Source organism: Molothrus aeneus, chromosome 1 (assembly GCF_037042795.1).
Source record: "Molothrus aeneus isolate 106 chromosome 1, BPBGC_Maene_1.0, whole genome shotgun sequence".
Classification (NCBI taxonomy): Eukaryota; Metazoa; Chordata; class Aves; order Passeriformes; family Icteridae; genus Molothrus; species Molothrus aeneus.
In genome coordinates this window covers 43971830-43989409 of record NC_089646.1, presented here as the reverse complement: position 1 = coordinate 43989409, position 17580 = coordinate 43971830, and the positions used below count along the sequence as shown (strand labels likewise).

The window sequence follows — 17580 nt, the reverse complement described above, 5'->3', positions numbered from 1 at the left end:
AGAACAGCAAGGCTTTGAGTTAACCTCTCCCAAGGGTCAGAAGCTGAGGAACTAGAAGTGCTACAGTAGTAACTTTCATTTGAATCTGTAATGCACAGAAGCTCCAGTTACCTTTCTGTTGAAGAGTATTTTCGAATTTGTCCTTTGATGAATTCAATGGTGAAAAGCTGGGGGTTTTCACAGTCACACACTATTGCAAATACCTGAAAATAAGGGACAAGGATCACATTCATGAAGTAGTGCTATTTAGCTACTCTACAAATTAAGGCTTACATATACTTTCAATTCCTCTCTTTTAGAGCCTTTATTTGAATAAGTGGTAGTAAGAAAGAATGCCCCTTACCTCGCCTAAAGGTTTCAAAGTTGCAATGTTGTAGGTAGCTGGATCCCTCTCAACTAAGCAAGCTTCTGTAAGAGCTAGTATTCTTTTCACAGGTTCCTTGTAAAACAAGAGAGAGGCATGCTAGGAAAGAGAACACTTACTACTTAATAGGAACCAAGTATGTTCAGTCTAACAACCTTACCAAGTGCCTAGGTGTTATTTTTTGAACAACAAACTCTGCTAAAGATGTTATAGATTCATCATTGCTGTACTTCCCAAAGCGAAGGTTCAAGTATTGCTCAAATTCTAGGGATTCTTTCCTTATCCGCAGAGAGATGCCTATGAAGTTGCCAGCATGGTCTATTGCACTCTTGATAATTTCCTCCCTCTGCTCAGAGGCAAACAGGTGCTGCAAATTTTGTCAGGAAAAACAATTAACAGGTGAAAAATATGGCACAGCCAAAGAAAATCACAGTTCTAGAAATAATGGTCCACTATATACCTAACAGTAGGGAATATTCACAGCAGCTGGACTGGCCTTTGCTAAGTGCATGGTATAGACAGGTATTTATTACACAGGAGATCCACTATTAACTTTACATTTGCCTTTAAAAAGAAAATCTATAGCAGCTATTCCTAAAGGATATCCTGCTACACATTAGTGTGCCATTAAAGTTATGGTCTGCATGACCTGCCTGTCCACCCTTGGCAACAGACCCTGACAGCCTGGCAGGAGTGAGGACCCAGAGAAAGCAACTGGGGCTACCACTGGTGATCTTCAAGGTTAGGGCAGCTCTAGAGGATCAATTATACATTGCTAATTTTATACCAAAGAAAAGCATGCTGCAATACAAAAGACATGGAAACCCTCATCCAGTTCTATTTTAGAGACTGAGGTAGCCATACCTAGGAATTAACTTATGGTTAATAATGTAAACATCCTTTTCAGCTGTTTGAAGTACAGTACACAGAAACCCTGTCATGATTTTAGAACCAATGTTACACTGCAATATTTCCCAAGCAAAGCTGCTAAGTAATCAGATCACAGGTCTTAAGAGGCAATGGCATCACTGATCAATCTATTTCTGAATTGAATCCCTACATCAGTTAGGGATTAGTAACACACTAATGTAAATTTGAGAAATGACAGGAAATTCCACATTACATTCATATTGACTACCTAAAAAAACTAGATATCCCACCCCTTCTAGTTCTTAAACATGCAATACACACACACACAAAACTCCCCACACCAAAAACCATAACCAAACCCATATCAACATCCTCTCAAATATTTTAACTAATTTCCTATCCTTTTAGGATCTGTCCCTAAGCCATGAGGCCCCACAACTGGGTCCCAAAGATGCACATACTTGTATGCTCCAACTGTGTTGAAGCTTCATTATTAAATATGCAGCTATAAATATCCTAAGAACCATACCAAGATATTTTGATTTAATACTCACCAATCTACTAAACCCTCCATAGAGGATACAGAAGCCTCCCTGATAGCCAGTAATATCAACAAAGCCTTCAATATTTCTGTAGTCATAGGAGCACAGGACCTTATTTGTTGCAGGATCAATTTGGTCAATACCTCCAGGAGTCACTTCCAGAATCACAGGTTTCCTCGTATCACTCCAGTGATGCTTATAGCAATTATACCTCTGCAGGGAGAGCTACTTTTAGGCATCAATGCACACTCCTTTACTACACAGCAGTAGTTCTCTACTTAGCTAGTAAGTTCAAAAAATCATATAATTTCCCTTAATGCTGTTGTCTATATTAAGAACACTATGAAGTAGCTGTAGCTGACAATTGACAAAGAGGTCACAGCTTAAAAAATGCATGTTGAAGCAAGAACATAATCCCAAAAGAGCCACTCCCAAAGGAAGTAAGTTCTCTTGTTGCAGAAGTTGGTCTACTCACAGACTTCTGAACATTGTGGTTCAATGAGGAAATAGCATTTACACCAAATGCTGTTATTCAGCTAATTAAATCAAGTTAAGGTAAGTTTGTCACTGTAGTGAATATTTTTCATCTCCTGTAGTCACATTCCATTACAAATACAAACTTACTTCAGCCAGTAAAAGTTAGAGGTCTGTTCTAAACTACAATAAGACAAAGGGGATCCCCATATTCCATCAGTGTTACTATGCTCATGACTGAAGATTTATTCTATGAAACACTTTAAATTACTTAAAGTAACTTTAAGCACTTGAAGTGCTGCTATCTTCTATGACCAAAAGACAAATATAAAGTCCAGCTCTGGAGACTGCATTGTTTATTGCTGTATTACCACGAATTCAGTGAATGCCAATCTTGTCTGTAAGATCAGAACCTATAGAATCTTGTCTGGTCAGAACCTACAGAAATCCTTTTAGGAAGCATCAAATGTTCAGGATATTATGCAGAAAATATTTAATTAGTAAGTAAAGCAAACATTGACTAACATGAATCAATGTTTTTCTCCTCTCCAGATAAGATCTCCACATAGCTCAGCCCTGTGTTTCAACAGTAACATTCATAGTCCATGTATAAGCACAAGGCTCAGGCCAATCAAAGTGAGCTCAAATATTCTACTGGTAAAGAGGTTCCCATTGCTTTTGAACAAACTCCATTTTCTCTTCTCAAAGACTTCACATCCAAATTCACAAAAGCTATTTTAGGTAGCACATATAGCACAAGCATAAAATACATGAACAAAGCAGAAATCTGAGTCTTTAGATCATTTCCTTAAATGGCACATGATGCAGGTAAGCCAGACACTTACCCGTCCTGTGATTTTTCCTTCTGAGAAGTCTGTCCTGAATCTCTGTTTTTAAAAAAGTTAACAGTGAATGAACGCAAATATGACAACCTATCTATCCAGAAAGTCTACATTTAAGGTGACTTTGTTTTATGAGACTCGTATTAAGCCTCCTCAGAAGGCTCACCATTCCACTGCAGTTAATATATTCAGTATTTGTAGCTTTACTCACTCTTTACAGTACTTGCTCCAACTGACACTAGATCAAGATCATTAAGATAACAGCTCAAAAACTTGCCTTCCTACTTTTTATGCAGGGAAAGAAAATATAATACACTACCAAAAATGGTAACTGAGTACTTACTGCTTGCTTGAAGAAAATAAAAATAAAAATCTTACCAGTGCCTCTGTAAGGAGTTCTGTTCTGTGCTCTGTGGAAAACTTAAGTGTCTCAGATTTTTTTCCACTCCCTTTGCGAAAAGTGAGATTAAATTCTGTTCCTTGTCCTTTTCCAACAGGAGAAATACCACAGATATCTCCATAAGGCCACTAGACAATTGAAAGTAATTAGGTTATACTGTCAGTAATTTTAAAGCTACATCTCCCCCCTTCAAAACCCCTTAGAACCTATAATAACCCTGTAACAAGGTGCCAGCTAGCATGCTACCTGACAGCATAAGCTTGAGCTTCCTCTTTGATACTGTGCAAAGTAACTAAGTGTCCTGACTCCCTTCAGGGACACAGCTCAGCAGTGATCAAACTTACCCTGGTTCCTTCAGAACAGCACAGCCAAAGGCAAAGTACTACTTGTTGGCCAATAAAGAGAAATTGCCTAAAAGTACAAAACCCTGCTGGGTATTTGTAGAGTTAGTGAAGGCAACACAGACCTTCTGTTATGTGTACTTTTGTACACAGCTGCCACACCTTCTGGCTTTTCTGAGATCTTGTCAGACTAGATGGTTTCTTAAGCTTGAATGCCACTATTCACTCTGGATAATGGACATAAGTCAAAAATCAACTTCAAAAATGACAGTTACCTGATTTGTAACTTCCAGTGTGTTGGGGTTGTATGTGGTGATGGCATGTGTTCCAACTGAAAAGACTCGTTTATACCTAGAATACAAAATAATGTTAAGTTTCTCCAGAAGTCACAGGAAAACCCATACTGAACTGCAAAAATGATGTTAAGATGATATACACAGGTTTCTGTTAGGAAATGGATATGGAATTTTCTACGTTGTTACTTACAGTTTACCCTTATAATATGTTAAGCTCTTCTGTTCTATATATCCATAAAGGGGACGTACAAGTTAAATACTACTGAATAGATTTACTTATGCATACCTTTTCCTAAGTTACTGGCCAAGGCAAGATCAAAGACTCATGGACTTGCACTGAAAGGTACTACCAGACCAGAATAAACTTTAAGAAGGCTACACAGGTAGGGAAAAAAAAACAAAAACCCAACCATTCCTGCAATAGTCTAAAAGCATCCACCTGAAGCTGTCTCAGCCAACAGTTTTAACACAAAATCCAACTTACACAACTGTTCACAATACTGTACCAAGTCAAAGTACTACTATGGCCAAGTCTAATTTTCTTCATCTTGAGTGAAACCAAAGCTACCAAACTCTAGAAAGACTTATATCACCAAAGCTGCAGTCATTGTACATTGACATCACAGGTATGTTAACTGTCACAGGGCTTAAAGAATAGCAAGGTAGTTGTTTGTGTTTCAAGTGTATCAGACACAAGCAGCAGTGAGCTAAAGCTACAGAATTTTGATGCATCAAGTGCAAAATCAAAGCCTTACCATGGCTTCATTTCCTAGATAATCTCCAAAATGTACCCTGAACAAACAGAGACTCTTTACATATTTCTGAATCTGAAAGTTTTGAAACATAACTAAGCACAGTTTGAAACAGTAGATTATTAATAATAGCTTATTACTTGCACAAGCCATGTTCTAGGGTGCTTCCATCTGGAAGCCATCCGGCCCAAAAAGTAAAGCCAAAGCTGAACCAGAGCCAGTACTAGTAAGTATTCTCTGACTAAAGCAATAGCATCTGAACATGGATGCCTTTCTTGAACTTGAACCAAATAAAAATACTTTGGCTAGCTGTCCACATTAAAACTGATTCAGTGTAGGAATTTAAGTTTCAGTTCTGGGTAAACGGTGGGTTTGCTTGGAAAAGATATTAGCAACCAGATGCCTAATTAATCTGAACCTGTGCCATGTTAGACTGCATCAAGAACCAGCAGATCATTTCTTCCATCCTTCTCTGCATTCTTGTGCTGCAGTACTTTCTCCTCTCTCACTTGACAGGTCTGCAGCACAAGCCATCATTTCTGCATAAAGTCAAACTTTGCATGGGCATCAAATATATTCAGAGCAGCTCTCACATATCCCTTATAACAAGAAGGTCAAGAGCATGTATCTGACAGTCAGGCAATCTCACAAACTTAATACCCTTCCAATTTCCATTATTATTAAAACAGTGCAAGTTGAAGCCTTTACTGACCCAGAGTTTACTTAGGAGTTAAAACAAGTGCTTATTTTCTTCAAAGCTTAGGAACATTTGTATTGAACTGATTGGGCCCCTTAAGGATGTTTAACATATTTACAAAACCTATTTGTTTTTCTACATAGTTGAAATTTCCTTATTTAAGATGCAGCTCAAGGAAGTAATGAAGTAATGAAGCAGAATGTTTGAAGCTACTCTAGCTGCTAATAATTCCACTATATTCAGCCTGTCAAAGAATGCTCCAGTCCTTAGTGCATAAGAAGAAACACACTGTTCCCTCTCCTCTTGTTGCACAATTTATATAGGTTTTCTGTCTTTTATATGACTTATAAATGAGGTTCGTTTAAGTTCTTTAGAACAGCATATCACAAGTAAAAAAGCTCTTTATTACTTGCTCAAGGTTTTGTTTACTTACTGAGCCTACAGTGAGCTGCACAGCGCTTTGTGGCAGAGTAAGGATTTGCAACCATTACACGTAACTGAAGATCAGCTTCCAAACATCATAGCCCATTCCTTTTCTCCCCTTATGCTCAAGCCCACATTTCAAGATCCAGGAAGCATTTATTATCCAGCATTCTTAATATGTGATGGGACAAGGAACACAAGACAGAACAGCAGTTTTGCTGAGTTGCCATTTCCCTTGTTTCCTCTCCCTAGGTAAATTCAGAAGAACCAAGTCTTGTTTCATGAACAGAGGAGATTCAGAAGTCAGCCCTCACATGTGGCCTACTCTTGTTCATAACCTCACCTATAAATATTTAGGAAAGGTATTCATACCTCCAGGACTGGAAGAGTTTACTATTAATTATCTCTCAAACTACTCTGCAGTACTGTCTAATCCCAGGCTGTTTTGCGAAGAGTTGAAGCAAATGTCCTCTTCCCCAAGAAAAGACTATGGCCTGTTCACTAGTTATTTCAAAGCACTGGAGAAATCTTTTTAATCACAATGAACATGGCAGATAAATTTCATACCACCACACCCAACAAAAAAAAAAATCTTCATTAATTTTACAGATCTACAGAACACTGGAGCATCATCATGTGCACTACTGGAAAATACTTTATGGACACACAGAGCCCATATTCAAAATGACTAATTCTATGAGTAGTCAAAATGATTCAGGCTCATTTAGCACCACACATTAAGTTACTGTTTTTTTAAAGTTATACATAGATTATACTGAGAACATATAACTATGAACTGAGTGGACTCAAGAATTCAAATAGAAAATTACTAAAACCCAAATAAGCTTCTGTTGCAACAAACAAGAGGCAACTACTTACTAAATACTTCTTTCCCCCCCCACTACAAAAGAATTAACACACCACTGAATTTTTAAACTAAATCTGTTCTAGACTTTAGACTTAGCCTGAAGTTCTGTAAGAATTCTATAAATGCACCAGAACATTACCATCAAGATTCAAGATCATAACTTCAAGAGCTTGCCTCAGGCCCTTTAATGAGAGGAATTCTCCTTTCCTTCTCTGTATTCCCAGTCTTTGATAGGATGAATGGGTCAGACAAAAAAATCAACCAGTTTCAATTTACTGGTCAAACAACAGATTTGGACAATACCTCTTCATAAAACCATTAGAATCAAGCGGTTCTCCTGTTCCCAAGGTGCAGATAACCCACTCTCTTTGTTATGTTGATGTTTGGATAGCAAGGAAAAACTCATTCTACAGAGATACTATGCATGTGAAAAGGAACAGTGGGTGAATGTACCAAATCAAGCCCTGTAACAGCTGACTTCAGACACAGCATAACAGATACCAGTTATGATAACTTAGTGGATAATTTCATTAGACATTCCCAAGCTTTTGCAGACAGGAGCATCACCAAAAATTCATTTTTAGATCCAAGACCTCCATTAAAATCCAGTTAATTTCTATTAGCAGAATTCTTCAAATTATCTCAGTTAGTAGTTTAACAGATAATCTGTTACACAACTTAAGTGTATATGTGGACTAGTAATCCTCATTAATTAAAGTACATAAAACTACTCCTCCATCAAACTGCTCTGAGAAGAAACATTTCCATCTTAAATTTAGTGGTTTATATAGTTAGTTCAAGAGGCTCAGAACCTGACGAGGTCGGGTGGTCCATTTCAGAGCTACACTGCACTGTGGGAACATAAGCAGAGGAAAGCTAAACCACAATGTTACAAATCCAATCTGATTCTAGTGAAGATACATTTAGTTCAGACACTGAGCAGCAGGAGCCTTTAGTTCAATTTTCATTCACCAGTTGGATGAAGTTAAAACTATGCACTTAAATCCAGTAACAGAGAGGAAAAATGTCACACAAAACTTTAAAAACAAAAAGCCAAAATTAACAAACTTCAAATCACTTACTTTCCCCTCCATGAATGTTTTGTTGTGTAGAAACAAGCAAGATCTCTGTTTTCTCTAATTATATTCATTCTGTGCCAAGACCTGAAAACAAAGGAGACGTCCTGTTAGCACTCAGTATTCTTATTTAAAACCAAAGTTCGCCAATCATTGATATGCTTTTACAAAAAGACTTCGTTTTTAAACTTATTTATCAAACAATACGTGGACCAAGTTGTACAAGAATTATCAGTTTCTCCAATGCATTTGTTACACTAGCTATTCCTTAACAGCAGCAGGTTCCAGTAAGTTATGTCACATTTGCCATATTACAATCACTCTACTTTCACTGCACTTTTGAACATTCAAATTCAAATATATTTTTATGTCATCTCCAAAATGCTTTACTCTCAAAAATCGTATTATATAAAATTATTTGAGTAACCTCTACCTGTAACTCTAGCTAAACCAAAGTTCCACTGCAATTCTGAAATAAACAGTAAGGAGGTATCTGGATACACAGAACCGTTTGTTTTCCAGTCTGAATCAGAACCTGAGGTTGAGAAACTTACTAGCTAAGCATTATGATTGAAGAGCTGACTAAGTACCATTCCTATGCTGTAAAAGTTTAAGCAATCTCACCACTAACATCATGACATGCTTATTTCACACAGAGGGAATATCTATTCCCTAAACACACACACTGAGGACTTAAGTGAAAATTCCCCATAATTGCTTAAGTAGATCATTGCTTTAGGAGTTGCTAAGTTCTAAGGAATGCTTCTAAACACTACTATTTTCAATGCCTGAAACAAATGCATGTTGAGTAGTTAGGAAATTAATCTCCCTTTTATTTCACTATGTTGTTACTGCATATACAAGGAACTTAAGCAGACATTCTCTGATTAAGTACAAAAGTGAAGTTTTCACTCTCCATTTACTGCTACAGCATTAGCTATATTTTCAAATGTGTTAAATCAGCCTTCCCTGTAACTGATTGAACTGATTGGTACTACCCTCAGGTTATCACCAATAACACAGTGGCATCCCCAAAATACCACACACTAATGCTGGTCTGCAAGAACACAGCTTGCCGGAAGCAACTCTCAAGCAACCCAATCCCAGTCAGTACCCCACTCAAAGTTAAATAACATCCCATTATCTTTTTACATTCAGCTAACTCTGCTTGACTGGGCAAAGGAAGATGTTTTATTTTGAGATGGACAACCTGCAACATTAGCTCATTGCTAATTTCTACCCTCTATGACTTCAGGTTATTTTCTTTCTGAGCAAACTCTATAGCAGTTATGGAGTCATAAGCATGAAGAATGGATAACCTGCTCAAAATGAACTCTAGAATTCCTTCCCTCAGGTGAAGAGCCAGCACAATCATCACTACTTACTGAAGGAAACTTGAAGTACTGCCTCTGGGAAGAGAGAAGAGCAGTATTTACGTCTTTCAATGACTCAGTGTTCGAGTCAAATTTTCAGAGTTAATATTCCAATGACTCGTGGTAAGTTAAATTCTCTAAAGCCAGTTTTTGGAAACAAAGTATTATGAGGGGCAGGATATTCAACAGCATTATTGCTCCTGACCGCTGACATCATCTTACCTGGACCTGTGCATACCACACTGTCCCGCCTGACATCCTTGCCCCTAAACTGAAATAACACAGATTTGACAGATGGACCACTCATTGGACAGGGAATTGTCCAGAGGGCTGCACTCAAGCAGTTGCAGTCAATAGCTCAATGTTAAAGTGAAGATAGTGACAAGTGGCATTCCTCAGGGGTCAAGACTGCGACTGGAACTGTGTTAACACCTTTGTCAGGGATATGGACAGTGGACTCTGCAAGTTTGCTGATAACACCAAGCGCTGTGGTGCAATCGACAGGCATGAGGGAAGGGGTGACATTAAAGGGACTCTGACAGGTGGGAGAGGTGGGCCTGTGCCAACCTCACAAAGTTCAACAAGGCCACATGCAAGACTCTGCAGCTGGGCTGGGCCATCCCAAGCACAAATACAAGCTCGGTGGAGAATGGCTTGAAAGCAGTCCTTGAAAGTGACTTGAAAGTGTTGGTTGATGAGAAATTTGACACAACCCAGCAATGTGTGCTCACAGCCCAGAAGCACATTCTGAGATGCATCCAATGAAAACTGGCCAGCAGGCTGTGTGAGACGATTCTTCTGCTCTGCTCCACTCTTGTGAGACCCCACCTGCAGTACTGTGTCCAGCTCTGGGGCTCCCAACATAAGAAGGACCTGGTCCACACCTTTCAGAGTGAATCTAGAGAAGAGCCACAAAGATGGCCAGGGAGGGAGCTGGAGCACCTCTTCTATGGAGACAGGCTAAGACCTGGGGTTTTGCAGCCTGGAGAAAAAGCAGCTCCAAGGAGAACTTAGAGCAGCCTTTCAATACCTAATGGGACCTACAAGAAAGCCAGAGAGGGGCACTGGGCATGTAGTGACAGGACAGAGCGACAGATTTAAACCTTTAAACTGAAAGATGGGAGGCTTAGGTTAGATGTTAGAATTAAATTCTTTATTGTGAGGCACCAGAACAGGCCCAGAGAAGTTCTGGATACTCCATTACACCAGCCCTGGAAGTGCTCCAGGCCAGGCCAGGCTGGACAGGGCTTTGAGCTATTTGGTCAAGGGAAAAGTGTTCCTGCCCATGGCAGTGAGGTTGGAACTAGATCATCTTTAAGATCCTTTTCAACCCAAAGCATTCTATGATTACTCCTGAAGTTCTCCATTTTGCTTGGATTAAGAACTGTTATTATTATTACCATAGATAAGAATCAAAACAGTACACTCTATCAAAACTACACAGATCTTACTATACAGTAGCAAACTTTAGATCTGGTAATTTTGTTTCAAACTTATCTTTCAGAATATGCCATATACTCAATCTTCATGCCCCTCTTTCAAAGCCATTTTCTTGACATTGACTAAAGTATTAGTAAAAATAAAATAAGAGGCTTATAACAAGACTAGCTTTACTAAGTACAGGATTAAAAGATCTATTTATCTGTAATTCCAGTTTCACCAATACCAGACTCCTCTGACCAGCTCTATTAGGTCTCCCAGACCTGAACTCCACTTGCTCTAGAGTATTTAAAGCAAGATGTTCTCAAGGTTGCAAATATCTACTCCTAATAATACAGAACCAAGAAATATTCATTTACGAGCTACCAGCAGCTTCCAGAAATTTTAACACCAGCATCTAACTAGAATCAGGATACTGATGCATTAAGTATTGTACCTGAAGTGCAATAACAAATTCACCAGACTGCTTTTTTGTTTAGATGAAAACTACCAAAATCATTAAGCTTTCATGCTTTATTCACTGTGCTTCTGGACAGTGATTGCAACCATCCCTCTCACTGAGAAGACTACCACAGGGGCAATATATGCTCAAGTCTAGCAACAATTAATTCTTGTACACATTTTCCAGCAGTTTAACAGACAGAAAAGGCTAACAATAGCCTAGTGTTCTGAGCTGCTGTGGTAAAGCCCAGCAATTATTTACTGGTTGTCTTTGATTTCACAGTAAGAACAAGATTTAAAAAAAAAATAGTTCATATCAAAGGCAACAGTATTTTAGAAGAAACCAAGAAATTCATCTTCCTTCACTCATTCCAGCAGAACCAGTGTGGCACCTCTCTTGTACTATCCACAGTGTCATACACTGTAATTTTAGCACCTAAGACAGTTGATTCTGCAGAACACATCAGGCTTTACCATTAATCAAGTTTAGCCATATTGTCAGTGTAAGCTATAGTGGCCTGCTTAGTTATATATTAATTTCCTAAAATAAGACAACATTCTTGTTACCTTTACCTTTTCTTCCTGCATTCAACAGACCTTTAAAAAGTTGCCTGACTTAACACAAAAATGGAGTGAAATTTGTTTTCTCACTCATAAGAGTGAGAGCACCCAGGACAATAAGGCACTAACTTGAGCAATCGTCTTAATGTTCTGGAGTACCTAGAAGTAGAGAAGTCACAACTTGAATACTTTGAATTATTTTGAATTTTTTTGAAGCACAGCTATTGCTTATCCCATACTGATGGCTTTTAAAAGTTTGATACTAGAAAAACACCCAGTTGTTCTATTTCCATTGGAGCAGAGGCAAAAACTACTTTGAAAGTAGCAGTTTGTAAACATGATTTTCTTGGTTGAGAGCAGGCATGCTGAATACAGACTATAGTCAAACAATCCAAGGATTCTGCAGGCAAAGTATTGTCTACAACTTGCAACTTCTTTTGGGAGCCTAACAAAAGCACTCTCCAAAATATCCCCTGGATATTTCAATCAGCTTTTTCACAGGACTGAAGTTCAACAATACTTTCCTATTTGGTTCCTGTAGTACTGTAAATAGCAGTGAAACAGCTTTAGGGGAAGAGCTGAAACCACACTTTTGAGTGCCTCATGTACCAGAAATAGCAACTCTTTAAACTAAGGGGCCTGAACTGCTTCCAGGAGTCCCCCTGCCTCAGAGTTTAAGCTACACAGAATCATAGAATAGTTTGAGCTGAAAGGGACCTTTTACACAATCTATATTCAACTTGTATGCACTTTCCACTTTTCCAGGATTTCACATTCTTTAGACAAAACTACCATCTGGGAAAACAATCTATTTCAGGAAATTGAGACAAGTCAGTCTCAAACCAGCACTTGTGGAGTCAGAAGAAAAGCTGTGACCTTGCAGACATCAAAGCAATAGGCACAGCTGTAATTACACATACGTTTCCTTCAATTTATTAAATCAAGTCAGAAGTTTGGACATGGGTTCAAAGTTTAGTGCAGAATTCAGATTGAGTTTTTTCCTGATTATATTATCTCTCAATTATTACAAAGCCTCAATATCTTTCTTAAACAAAGGTTTAACAAGGTAGGATTCACAGCCCCACACAGGATTATTATTCTTTTCTACTGCAGGGAGGAGTGAAATAAATGCTGATAAGAAAATGAAGCTTCTTGGGCAAAAGAGGAAGAGAAATGCAGACAAGAAACTGTGATTTTGTTTTAAAAATTTATTCCAGCATGGCTGAACACTAGTAAGAGTTCCTGGAAAGTCTTTACTACACAGGGACAGATAGTCATAGCAAGCTCAAGTGTGACTTTTCTGAGTGAGAGAAGACATACTATGAGCATAAAAACAGGAGCCAACTGGAAAGCAATGAGAGCAAAGCACTAAAAAACCCCTAAGGTTCTGTTATTCTGTTATTCACACCTGCCTGCTAGCTTAAAGGTCTGGAGCCTGATTTCCAGTCATCCACACCTCTGTAGCTTTAAAGCCATTATTTAAATAAGTGAGTTTTCCTGCACTGAAATGTTTTAGCTGCCTACATTTCAGCCTCCTCTTTCATTGCTGTGGTCACTAAGTGGCAGAGTTTTGCCTTCAGACAGATTATTTCTAACAAGCATTAATTTTTCTTCTTCCTTGAACAGTACTCTTCTCCTAAAGTACTACAGCCTAATTAGCTGTGGAAACAGATTTCATCTGTAGTGTAGGAACTCCCAGTCCTTTTTGTAAGAGGGGAAAGAGAGAAGATCCACCGGATCCTTAGAAGAAGCTACATGCAACCTGCCTCAGTGATAGCAGTAATCCCACCCTCAGTGCCCCAGGACAGAAAGAGGCTGAGCATTCCAGCTTTACTACTACCATAAATGATGATGACAACATCAGAGTCCATCCTCCAGGTGACCCATTTCCTCACTGAGGATCAGTGTTAAGGATAAGAAAAAGTGTGGAAGATTCTGGTTTTCTTTTATATTAGCATTCTGCTTCACCAATAAACCAATCTGATTCACCAGCTGGGCAGGTGAGTATCAGATCAAAAGTATATACTCACTAAGGGAAGGAAGAAAAAAAAATAGTGTTCCTTTCAGTCATAGTTTAGCAATCCTGTCATATTTCTTCAGAATAACGTTCTGTTTTATTAGTGAGGCAAGGGAGTTGTTAATTTTTTTGACACAAGAATAGTTTTTTGGAAGCAAATCAGGAAGCTAAGCAGTTGAAGGTTAACACTTCAAGATATGGTTGAACGCCAGCAGAAGAATTATTAAGTCAGTAAGTTTCACTTACTGAGCTTCAAACAAGTCAAAAGCAAAGTCACCTCCACACTATAAAAAACAAATCTGGCTTTAAAGACCAAGCCTCAGCATACCACTTAAAATCTGGAAATACAAAGTGATTCAGTCCCTCAGGACAAGTATGTGTTTGGAAACTATGAAAAATGCCACATGACACCCAGAGGAGCAAGCAATACATACAAAATAAATCTTTCAAAAAATGTGCTTCAACAAGGCTAAAATACAAGGTTAAAGTTCCTGGGAAGTCTATACCACACAGGGACAGAAATGCAACTTTGTCTCCAAACACTCAGATATTTGCAGCAAGTGGAAAAAAACTATCAGTAATAATAGAAAGGTGCCAGTAACTTCTAGTCAAGTGTTCTGGCACTTGGCTGCCTATAGTAGGCAAGAATTAGACCAAGCTGCACATCTATGAATTGAAGCAGGCTGGAGCCAAGCATAATTTTCACATCTGTAACACTGGTCCTGTTATTTTCATTTTATTCATCAGGTCACTAGTAGTCCCTTCAACAGCCTCCTCCTTTTCAACAGATCTCACTACATGCAAGTAGCCTATGCAGACAAATCTAATCAACAAAAAAAGTCTTCAGCTTCAGAGAACTTGAATTCTAAAACCAGGAATATTTTCTGAAATGCAGTATTATCTAATCAGTGCTAAGTAACATGAAACAAAGCAGTCATCTACTGAATTTCGTCTACTCCAACCATCACACATCTTATTCATGAAACAGCACAGGAGAAAAAGAGAAAAAAAATTTCAGATTGCATTAACTTCAAAAGCAGCCACACTGCAGAGATTGAGTGGATGCACAGGAAGTCTCTGAATAAACTTCTAGGCCTATGTTTTCCCCCAAGCAGAATGCTCAAACAGTCCCTCAGCACCAAGCCGAAAAGAGAAAAAAGACCTCTCCTTCCCAAACTGAAGTGCTAAGATAACATTTTTATAGCCCAGAAGTAGAGGTACAGTGATTAAGGCACAGGCTTCACACCACTCTACAGGAAAATCTATCCCAAAGACTGCTGGCAGCTCCCCGCAGACAGAAAACCATCCAATATGACTGCTCGTTTTGACTTTCAGAAAACAAAAAGCAAGCTAAAAGCATGCATGGAATGAAATCAAATGCTCGTGGAAAAATAAGAGCATTAAGGGTAGATTTTCTGAAAAGTGCATCTAGTTCTGCTCATGCTCTTCAGGCTAGCACTCTACTAGCACTCAAAAAAGAAATAAAATCTCATCTCTGTGAGAACATATCTCCACCACATCTCTCCCACCCTTCATAAATTATTTCCCAAAGCATCTCCTGACAGCTATATTTTGATCTGAAGGCAGGAGAAGGAAAATAACGTGTCTTTTCTTAATGGACACGTCAATACTCTTCTAAGAAAAAAGACAAATTCTGCCCGGAGGCTACAGAAGCCGCATCAGGTGCGGGGCACGCCGAGCGAAGCGCCGGGCGGGCAGAGGCTGGAAAACAACCCAGCCCTCTCCTCTGCCCGGATACAGGAAGCGAAGGGAGGGCTGGAGCGGCTGCTGACAGGTACCGCGCTGGGCACGGGGGACGCCGGCTCACAGCCCCAGGCCCCCACGGCTGGGGCGGGAGCGGGGCTGTGCCGGCGGCAGCATCAGCCCCCGGGCGGCAGAGCCAGCGCTGCCCCAGCCCCGACCCCGCTCCCCGCACAGCGCGGCGGGCCGGGTGCGCCCCCTGCCCGCCCACCCGGCCGGCCCCGAGCAGCACCCGGGACCGTGGAAGGAGGCGGGAGCTGCTGCCGCCGCCCCCTCACCTCCCCCGCCGCTGGGATTTACCTGGTCGGGGAGCCCGCGCTGCCCGGACCTGCCCCCACCAGCAATGCGCTTTCCCGGCGATAAGGGTGAAGGGGCACGGAGCGGAGCTCTCACCCCTCACCCTCCGGGCGGCCGGGCGGGCGGCAGCCGCTACACCGCTCCCGCTGCCTCAGAGCCTGGCGCTGGAGGCCGCCATCTTAGCTCAGGCAGCGAGACCGCCCCCTCGGCGCAGCCGCCGTGCGGCCCGGGGCCGTCATGGGACGCGGTCACCTGATGTGTTCCGCGCTGCCTGCCCCTTCCCGCCGCACTGACTCCCTCCCTCCTTCCTTCCTTCCTTCCTTCCCACCCTCGCCCCTTGCCCTGCCCTGCCCTGCCTTGTTCTGCCGGGAACCGGCATGGCTCCGTGCGCAGGCGCCGCGCCGCCGGGGTGCCAAGTGCCTGTCGCGCTCCCCTTGCGCGTCGCCTCAGGGGTGTCAGTGACCGGTGCCGTCCTGCCCGAGCGTCTCCAGGCCGTGGAAGGCGCGTGGAACAGTTAAAAAGCCGGAGCACGCTGCTTAATGATGCACATTACTTACGTGTCTGTAAAAGCCATGTTAAAATGCCACATTGAGGCTGCGGAGACTGAATCACTGATTTATGTGGTTGGCTAACCACCCTTCAGATTTGTTACGGGACTCTTAAGCTCCACGTCAACTTCCCCATATTCTGCACCAGATGCAAAGGTTCCCAAAAATGTAAACTACGGACGCCAGCATTGTAACACGAGCTCCTTAAAATGCCTACTGATTGACATAAATATTTTGAATATTTTAAAATATGACTTGCATTAGAATAACATGGCCTTTCCCTTTCATTAAAGTCTGCAGATGAAGAGAGAAATGAGGAAAAAACTGTAAGTGGAACTAAGTATTTTGGTGAAAAATACCAAAACCACAGGTGTTAAATTTTTTTAATATCCTTTTCGCCATCATATCTACTCTTAAGAAACAGCATGTAGCTGAGTCAGGGCAGGTTCAGGATGGGTATCAGGAGAAAGATTTTCACCCAGAGGGTGGCTGGGCACTGAACAGGCTCCCCAGGGAAGTGGTCACGGCACCAGCCTGGCAGAGCTCAAGAAGCTTTTGGACAATGCTCCTGAGGACAGAGTGCGACTCTTGAGGTGTCCCAGCAGGGCTGGGAGGTGGAGTTGATGATCCTTGTGGTTCCCTTCCAGCTCTGGATATTCTGTGATAAACTGTCTTGTATTTTGCTTAAGATATTTAAATACTAGTCAGACATTCTTCTGTTAAATCTAGTCCTCTGAATCTGGGGCACTGTGATAAAATAGCACTGATGGGAAAATAACATATTATTTCGGGGAAGCTGATAAATTGGTTTTGGTTACAGAACTTCAAGGGACATAAAAAAAAGATTTAATGTTTTATTAACGTACTAGGAATTTTGCATTGTTAATATAGGTAAGTAAAATATGTCAAGTAAAGCAAGAGCTTGTTAGCTGTTTATTACTCGGGAACAAAGAATGACACTTGAATAATGAAATTGATGTAACAAAGTAGTAATCAATGGATTTTAATTAATCAATGGATTTTAATTAATTAATGGATGGATTTTAATCAGACAGCACAGATTATATTTCAGTATATTTATTCAGCTCAAACTAGTATTTCAGTAACTGTGTTTTCCTCTATTTTTGGACATGCTTTTGCCTAAGTAGTGGCATTAACTTTGGATCTAATGCAAACAACTGATAAAAGGAGGGCACA

At 40.4% G+C, this 17580-nt stretch overlaps 1 protein-coding gene across 1 annotated transcript in view; it reads right to left on the bottom strand.

Moving 5' to 3' along the window:
* Positions 1-15981, bottom strand: part of DNAJC13 (DnaJ heat shock protein family (Hsp40) member C13) — a 56326-nt gene extending 40345 nt beyond the window's left edge. The window contains exons 1-9 of the mRNA XM_066555972.1: positions 15839-15981; positions 7952-8032; positions 4109-4184; positions 3471-3620; positions 3096-3137; positions 1789-1989; positions 525-731; positions 344-439; positions 112-203 (exon numbers count right to left, since the gene is read on the bottom strand). Of these exons, the coding sequence (XP_066412069.1) occupies positions 112-203; positions 344-439; positions 525-731; positions 1789-1989; positions 3096-3137; positions 3471-3620; positions 4109-4184; positions 7952-8019 (932 nt within the window). The 5' untranslated portion in view covers positions 8020-8032; positions 15839-15981. The remainder of the gene's footprint in view (positions 1-111; positions 204-343; positions 440-524; positions 732-1788; positions 1990-3095; positions 3138-3470; positions 3621-4108; positions 4185-7951; positions 8033-15838) is intronic.
* Positions 15982-17580: the final 1599 nt, after the last annotated feature.